The following is a 9,235-nucleotide window of genomic DNA, read 5'->3' as shown; positions in this document are numbered from 1 at the left end:
ACAAAGTGAAGACAAATATGTTCCACTCTACTAGCTCAATGAAACGAATGTTTCTCCTCCAAATAAGTAGTAAAAGTAGAATTTGTGTTCATAACTTTGTTAAGATGAGCTTTAACAATAATGTCACGAGTAGAGAAGGTCTTAATGGTGTACTTTTGGGTAGTAAAATGATAGTAAATGTCATTGAAAACATTCTCAACTCGAAAAGTAGAAGGTTCTTCTCTTTGCTTCTACTTAGTAGTACAAATAGTGTTCACTACTCACTTCCTTATACAGTTAAGGATTGGATTGAAAGACGATAAATCCTATAAAAAACATCAGCTTTAAATAGTTGTTCTTCCACAGGTCTAAGATCATCAATCTCATCTTCTTCTTCTATCAAGCATGATGAACAAAAATATTATGGTGATTTAGGCTCTGTTTAGATAGCCTGATTTGGACTAGTTCACACTGTATACTTTCAACACAGTTTAATACTCCCTCAAAATTTACTTTGATTTTCAAAGTTCCATTTTGGCATTAATGAGGTGGGTTTCATTCAAATAATTGGGGCCCACCACTAATAATATATTTAATATGTTATATTAGCTCGGTCCGGCTTTAAAAAGCTTATTTACTTTTTGTGTGTTAATCTTTAAATATTAATTGTTATATCAAAACGTAGTACAAAGAATAAAAAAAATTACAAAAGTATTTTCATTAGCGTCTTATAATACTAATATAATGACATTTGTAAAAAAAAAAATTATAAAAATATAAATGATATTTTTAATATTAAATATAATCACACAAAAAATAAATATAACCAGAGACATAATATTATATAAAATATAATTATAATTGGGCCCAACACTAATAATATGTTTAATACTCCTTTCATCCCATGGAACATGACCTTTTAGTCACGAATACAGTATTTAAGGTAATATAATTTGCTAAGTTAATTATAAAATATAAATTGTTAGTATTTTTAAGATAAAAATTAATATATAATTAGAAGAAATTTGAAATAGATACTTAAATATTTTAAATACTATATCTCAATAAAATATATATAATATAAATATTATTTTATAAAAAATAAAATTTTATATAATACAAATAAATAAAAATATATATACTTATTTATCTATAATTAACATAAAATGATTTTATAAAAAATGAAATTTTTAAATAAAACTAAAAATATTTATTTATCGAAAATAAATACAAATAAATCTTTTTGAATAATTTGTGTAAAAAATTGAAATTTAGTTAAATTAATTTATATTTATTAAGTATATCTAATATTGATATAATTTTTTTTTTAAAAAATAGAAACAAATCATCCATATAAAATAGAAAAAAGTAGAGGTAAAATAGAAACAAATCATCCATATAAAATAGAAAAAAATAGAGGAGTCATCCTGACACAGTATGATTCATGCACAATTTTATGTCCAAAAATGATGGAAAACATAATTTTACATTAAAAAAAAAAGATATACAATCAAAAAATAATTCTTTGTAGTCCAAATAATTAGTAGGCAGGCAGGCAGGCAAGTTGGCGTATCTACCTTCCCATTTCCCTCTCCCCCTACCTCTTTTCGAATTTCTTTAACCGAACTTACTATTCTATTAAATATACAATTCCCAACAACCCAACTTGACAAAATGTAACTCAAAATTTCTATCGTGACCTACACAAAATATATACGTATATATATAGAGAGAGAGATTTACTCACATAGATAAAATTGCTGTACGGATCAGGGCAGGGCGGGATCATTCAGAACTCCTATTCAAAGATGTTAGCATCTTGTTTTGTCAAGTTATCTCAGTGTAGTGTAGTGTTATTACAAGGATCATTCATTGTTCCTCATTTTCTCGAAGCTCGGTTCATCTGCAATAGATGAGCCCTGCGGCTGTAATCTTCCACCTGCCCACATTCATTGGATTTCAATTCTTTACCACAGCTTTAAAAAATCATATTGCCATTGCAAATCAACTGCAGAATCACATTATTGGTATTGGTAGTGCAGACAAACCATAAAACACTACTGTAATAAATAATATCATCCTTATGGTAAATTGATGGTAGGAAAAAGAACATAAAAGAAAAACAAGTAATCGAACTACTTTCTTGTGGACTTAATTAATTATATACCTGCAGTGCAGCTGTACTACTTAAAATTGATTCACATCTTCTCACCATAGCTCTTTCCTTCACTGCTACATCAGCGAGTTCGGACGCCAAGCTGTTTGTTCCCTCAACCTGCATCGTATATGAAAAATAAAAAACGTAGTATACAGTAGAGGATCATTTTTTTTTAAAAAAAGGATTCTCCAGAAACCAAGAGGTGTCCTAACCCTCAAAATTATTGAACATAGTGAGGATCCAACTGCCTGCATCGCATCAACTGCTGAGCATAAGGCCGCCTTTACAGCTTCAATATCACCCTAGAAAACATTTATGCATTTGGGTCATTTCGATTTTATTACAACTGGTATCAAGGTTGAAAGAGGCGTGCATGCATACACTGGCCCTGTAAGTAAGTGGAATGAGGGTCGTGCTTGACTGCAGATATTGGATGGTAGTGGTCAGCGAGTTGAGATGATCTACTTCAACTGAAGCCCACTTGTCAAGGTAAGTTAACTGAGCACCAAATAGATTCAAATTAGCAATGTTTTGAAGATATAGGATTGACAAATGCAATATGTCATAAGAAACCAAAAATAAAAACTATAGGAGATTATGACAAATTAAGGGCAGATATCAGGAAATAGGGTGCTGGTATCTAGAGCTTAAAAGACACATGATCACAGATGGCCATCAGCTGCGAATTCTATAAATTAATTATTATAGTTAGTTATGCACATTCAACAAACTACCCAACTTGAACAAGGGAAGGTTAAACATGGTGCTCTACCAACTGAGCTATAGCCCCACCATTTGAATCATATTTCAATGGCCATACAGCAAGAGGGGTAGAGAAAATGCTCCGAGCCCCTGAAGTAGCCCACAAAATTTCAGGAAATGCTCATTTATCCTTTAAATATTTGCATATACCCATACCCGACACAGACAGCTAGGTAGATAGGCGGAATACCCAGGGGCACCAGATAATTCCTAAAATAAAGTATTATGATACAAAGATGAGTATATGCAAAATTAAGAAAATTCCATTAGTTTACATTATGATAACTCCCATGGACAACTGACGATGCCACAAAGATTCAAGACAAATTACCGCTGTTACCCAGTCATGAATTTAAAACATACATGAAGTCCCTCAATGCATAACGTAAGGTATTTATTTGCAAAAGCATCCAACATCAATGTGTTGCTTTAATAGCATTCCAGTTCACAACTCCCACCACTCATTGAAGAGAACAATTTTATGCCTCTACAAGTGCAAGTATCACATATATTACTCAGGTCTATGACTTTCCTGCAGACAATAGAGTTTAAATGCTGATATGTGGTGATTATGTTCAACATTAGTTTAGTTCCAAGAAATAAGCATCACCTAGAAAAGATGAATTTGGAAATGTATACCATATTTTAATAAAAAGGAAAATGAATATGGAACTAAAACACATGCAATTAAACAGCAACAGTTATGCAAATCAAGAACCACCAAAACAAAATTCTTCATCGCTAACACATGCATCACCTGATTATTCAAAATGGAGTAAAGATTCAACTTCAGCTTCAGTTGCTGGATATCAATTCTTTTCTCCATTATCACGTCCCATGTACCAGAAATTACCCTCAAAGTGCTGTACAACACTTTCTGCATAATTAAAATATACTTGAGAGCACGTCATAAAAAATATATATACTGATATACTTGAGAGCTTAAACATTGACAAACTAATTTTATTCATAAACGCAAATAATATGAAATAATATGAGAAAGAAACAAAAGATGCACACAATGTTATAACCTAAAAATGTTATACAAACAAGACTCAATTTTGAAAACATTAAATAAAGAATGGATGAAGTAACAACTCTTTGGAATCTTACTACAATGTTTTGGTTTTTATTTTCGCACCATTCAGTGCATTTCCATTTTTCCTTCCAACAAACATCACTCCATACCTACTTTTCATCCAAAACATCACATGTAAGACCAATTTTCACCACAAAATTTTCCAAAAGCCAAATCAACCAAAAACTCATGGAAGTAAAAAGAACACTGTTATGATCTAAAAGAATTCAAATGATGTATCTGGAGGAATCATTTGAAGTTAAGACAAGTTTTAGTAAGACAAGCTCAAACCTCTGCTTTAACTTTCCTATATTGCACTACAGCATCAGTGCGTGCATTTGCATATCTCCATTGCAAGTGCCTGTTGTATACAAGCCTCAGTTGATGAACATCTTCAATATGATATGCAACTTTTTTTCCTTTTTTAATATCTGCAATAAAACTGAGAACAGAAGTAGAATTCTGGGGTTGTCTAGATGGGCTGCTTGGCCTTACAGGACCAGGACTGATTCCTCTGGACGAATAGTTGACAGCCTTCGCTCCAGAAGAATTGACCCCTCTTGCCATCAAGGGTGATCCAGAGCGTGATCCAGAAGTTGCCAAAGACATAGCTCTAGCTGCAGCATTTGCCAGTCTTGTTCGATCTGATGAACTAGAAAAGCCACGCTTCAGCATCCTTGGCGAACCATCATCGATTGAACTTCCACCAAGAACAGCCTTTCCATTTTCATCACGAGAAATTTTCATCAACAAATCACTGGTTGATTTTTGTAAGGATTTGCTTGTCCCAATCACAGACAACTTCCTCAGAGAAGGTGCACCCATTTCTGAACTGGTTATAGATGAAGAATTCCTTATCCTGTCAGCCATCTGGATACTTCTGTTCAGAGAAGTTGAAACCTCTTCACTTGTTCGACTGGACCATCTATGTTGGTCCACTACACGAGTACGGAAACTATCAACAGGTTTAAAATTCTCCAATTGACCAGAAGAGTGTTTTCCTTTCAGAGGGCTCTTCTTGCCTTCTGGGGTGGACTTCCGTAAAGCTGTGATACCAGCCTGTCTATGAGCACCATTTGATGGTAGCTTCGCAGTGCGATCAGAAGAGACATGAGAGACTGGCTTTTCTTTCTTAGTTATAGGAACACAATAGGAATCAGATTGAAAAGAAACGCTTAGACTCCGCATCGTTGAAGGCCATAAACACTCCGGTAATCCATTACCTACTACCATCTTCCTTGATCCAAGCAACACCTCTGCAGCTGTATCCTCAATTGGTGTTGATGGAGAAAGCGGCGACGATGGTCTTGAAGGACGCTTTCTTTCGATCGACATAGCCCTCTTTGGTGCTGATAAACTTGAGGTTGACGACAACCTACTGGGATTAGGTGAAGGGCAGCGCTTTGGAGCCATGGCTGCAGATGGTATAGGTGACCTACATCTAGAAATAATTTCTGGTTTCCCGGACCGAGGAGAATTTGCTCCATTCTTATTATCAGCTGGAACCAAGGGTCGTCTTCTTGTCCGAACACTTGATTGCTGCTTCTGTTGCGATGCTTGTGCTTGCTCTGGTTCACATACATCCATCCAAGCTGCGCATAGAAGGCCGCATTGATGACCCTTTTCATATATAATGAACAATCTCTAACATTCCTTTGACTGATGAATCACATCTACGTCTCTGGAAAAAGGAGATCCCCTTCCTTGTGCATCTTGAAAACTCTGTGAAACAAATTCGCGCCAAAAAGTAAGATACTTACAGAGAGGGAAAAGCAAAGTAAAAGAGTAAAGCATGATGCAAAAGGAAAAGATGCTCATTAGAACAACAGCACATCTTTAGAGACCCCCAGATCTTGAATTCAATAATTTCTAAAAGTATAAAAGCATCCATCCGCACCATCCAAGTGTGTCCACATTCAGGCAGATCCCACATCTGAAAAGACATGGGTAAATGCAGGAGAAGATTATACTAAAATTGCAATATCTGCTGCAACAAGCAGAAGAGGCGATGAATTTTTCCCTCTATCGAAAAATGAGAAAGAGTATTAAGATGAAAATGGCCGCAGGGCCAGGGATATAGCACAGTACAGAAAAGTACAGTACAACAATGATGAACTGTGAAGGGCGCAAGATAAGATTAAGAATGATCCCTCTCCTCTCTACGATTTACTACTACTATTTTCTTTATGCAATATTTATATATCCTCTGCTTTCCTTTTTTGATTCTGGTCCCCAAGCCTATGTGTCCCGTCCCTGTCACAAGAACGCCATGGCTTTCCTGGGCTGGATATGCATATGCATATGCATATGCGCATTACACACCAAAACACGTAAATTTGTTAATGTACAACTCACATTTAAAGCTCTGTGACCAAATTGCCCTTTTCTCCAACGCCCACCCAACACTTTTCATCTTCCAACCCAACTTGTTCTCTGCAAATTCATAGTAACGTAAATAGGGAATAGTTTACTTGGACATTGACCTTCCTGCACCTCTCTTTAACAAATTAATGAAGGAACCAAAAATCAATACACATCATTTCGTTTTTCACAATCGAAATTTGAAATTTAAACTACCGATGAATTATGTGTCTACATGAACAAGGACACGAAGACACGGCGAAATAATGGTCCTGCTGCTTTGTCAGGGTTCGTCCGGAGATTTGCCGACATCTGTATAATTCATGAACAATCTTCTCCATAGAATAAAACAAAAACAAAAACAGTAATTAATTGTTGGCATCCAAATCACTGAAATACTCTGCATATTTCAAAGTAACACGCAACAAATCTTCGATGACTCTAAGTTAACATTCGAGCTCAACGAGAAAGAAATTCAGATGAAAAACAATTGAGCCGATTCAAAGCTTCACCGGACAAAGCAGCAATCTCAATCGAACATAGGCTTTATTTAAATCCAATATAGCTTATAGAAAATAAATCGAGTATGCTTCCACACCTTCGACATGACGGAGAAGATGGATTTCGGCAACTTTCAGGATCGTCAACAATTTTACCCAACTCACCGACTGACTATTTAGCGGCCGTTTTCTCAAAACAATAATAGATATAAATAAGGGTAAAGTATAAATCTTTTATAATACAAATATTTGTGAAATAAAATTGAGAATGTTTTAAACTATCGGTGTGTTTGTTCGGGGTTTTGATTTTGAGTTGAGATTTGAATAGTAAAAATTTTGAATTTGAATAGTTGTATGATGTGATATAAATAAGTGTTGATGTGATATTTTGAATGTAAAATTAATTTTTAATATAATATAAAAAATGAAAAATAAATATTTGATTTAATATTTTTTTAAAAAAATAAGAATGAATAATAAAAATTTAATCCAATCTCCCAAACAAAAACACCCTTCAAAATTATCAAAATGAAGTGTGGTACTGTTAAAAAAATATTTTAATTTATTAAAATTTATTAATTATTTATTTTTTTATTTAGCATAATTCAAATATTTATTAAATTTGTACTCTCTTTGTCACAGGTGAATTGACATATTTTCATGTATGATATTTAAGATAATATATTATTAAATATATTTAAGATATTGTTTTGTTATTATTTGAATAATAATTGGTAGTTTTCAATCAAATTTAATATATATAATTAAAACAATAAAAATATATATTTAAATATTTTTAAAATTACTATTACAATTATAAATATATGTCACATGAATATAATTTTGTAAAAAATAAAATATAATAATATAAATAAATAAAAAAATACGTTTATTAATTTACAATTAACCTAAAGTAATTTTATATAAATAAAAATATTTATTTTCGAAGAGAAAATAAAAATGAAAGAGTTTTAAATGAGTTTTATGTATGATTTTATATGTTATTTAGTTAATCAAATTTATTTATATTTTTTTAATTATATTTTGATTTAGTAAATTTTATCAAAGTATAAATTATTATGAAATAAACAAAAATGAAAACAAAAAGAATACAATTAAGATGAGACGAAGAAAGTAGCTTATATTTTAAAAAATATAATTTAATTATAATATATAAATTATAATTCATCTTTAAATTAATTATACTTGACAATTTATTTTAAAATTACATAATTTATATTTAATAACTTTAAATTAGTTAAAAATCTGAATATTTTTATAATTTAGCATTTCAATTATAATTTTAAATTTTAATTTAATTATAACATATAAAATAAAATTATGAATAAAATTGTATTTTTAAATTTTAATTTAAGTATAATATACTATAAATTTATTATTATTATTATTATTATTATTATTATTATTATCTACTCTCAAAATAGATGACTATTTTTTTTAATCCGTGATGTCTATTTATAATAATAATTAACAATCTTAAATGTAATTAATAAATTTCATTAAGTTTTAATTATTAATTTTTATTATTTTTTAACAATAAAAAATACTAAAAATTAATTTCAAAAATAAAAATAAAACAAAAAGTTTTAAAACAGATAATAAATAGAAAAGCTTCCGAAATTTTCTTCAAATCCTAATATTTATCGATTCCCAAATCATTATGTTTGTTTGAGGGATTGGATTATATTTTCACTATTCATTCAATTTTTTCTCTCAAAAAATATCAAATCAAACATCTATTTTTTATTTTTTATATTATACTAAAAATCAATTTTACATTTAAAATGTCGCGTCAACATCTATTTATATCACATCATACAATTATTCAAATTCAAAATTTTTACTATTCAAATCCCTAACTTATAATCCAAACCCCAATCTCTTCATGGATGAACCCTATCTTCTCCCTCCCTTTATGCTCTTTCCTATTTCTCAACGTGAGGATGTTTTTATCCTATGGCCTTGTTAAATACTCCTTGTTGTTTCTTGCTACCATGTAAAATTTGTGCATTTGTTGATTTATGTCATTGTTAGAATAATCTAAATCTGAATTTGAACGAAGAGCTGTCACTCCTAAACGTTGTCAATTTGATGTCAAATTTTTGTAATTAGTGAATAACCAGACAATTTAAGGAGCAATTTAAATCCGAATTTGGAAAAAAAAATAAAAAATGATCAATTCCTGAACCTACTCAAATTGTTGTCAAATTTGTGTAATTCGTAAAATGACCAAGCAATTTGAATATAAATCTGAAAAAATTTGACCAATTTCTGAATCTGCTAAAATTGCTTAGTGATTATTTACAATCTTAATGAATAGCAATTTGAATCACAATCTTTGGAAAATTTTGACCAATTTTAGTTTAATTATTGATA

General features: G+C 31.0%; 1 protein-coding gene across 6 annotated transcripts; it reads right to left on the bottom strand.

The window, feature by feature from the left end:
- Window positions 1-1,729: 1,729 nt before the first annotated feature.
- On the bottom strand, window positions 1,730-7,060 carry LOC127252973 (AUGMIN subunit 8-like). 6 transcript variants are annotated; one of them, XM_051277364.1, is made up of 9 exons: window positions 6,937-6,991; window positions 6,555-6,670; window positions 6,333-6,410; window positions 4,269-5,699; window positions 3,657-3,776; window positions 2,519-2,635; window positions 2,350-2,439; window positions 2,147-2,254; window positions 1,730-1,918 (listed from the first exon to the last, which is right to left on the bottom strand). In XM_051277364.1, exons 4-9 carry the CDS (start codon window positions 5,562-5,564, stop codon window positions 1,859-1,861), a joined length of 1,791 nt encoding a protein of 596 aa, XP_051133321.1. In that variant the 5' UTR covers window positions 5,565-5,699; window positions 6,333-6,410; window positions 6,555-6,670; window positions 6,937-6,991; the 3' UTR covers window positions 1,730-1,858. The 6 variants fall into 6 exon arrangements, with proteins under 6 accessions (XP_051133321.1, XP_051133323.1, XP_051133319.1 ...); XM_051277366.1 differs by lacking the exon at window positions 6,555-6,670 and having other exon boundaries at window positions 6,937-7,060; XM_051277362.1 differs by having other exon boundaries at window positions 6,333-6,670; window positions 6,937-7,057.
- Window positions 7,061-9,235: the final 2,175 nt, after the last annotated feature.

Source organism: Andrographis paniculata, unplaced genomic scaffold (genome assembly GCF_009805555.1).
Source record: "Andrographis paniculata isolate CXL003 unplaced genomic scaffold, ASM980555v1 Contig49END, whole genome shotgun sequence".
NCBI classification, from domain to species: Eukaryota; Viridiplantae; Streptophyta; class Magnoliopsida; order Lamiales; family Acanthaceae; genus Andrographis; species Andrographis paniculata.
The sequence above is the reverse complement of the archived record's forward strand: the minus strand, read 5'-3'. Positions and strand labels throughout refer to the sequence as shown.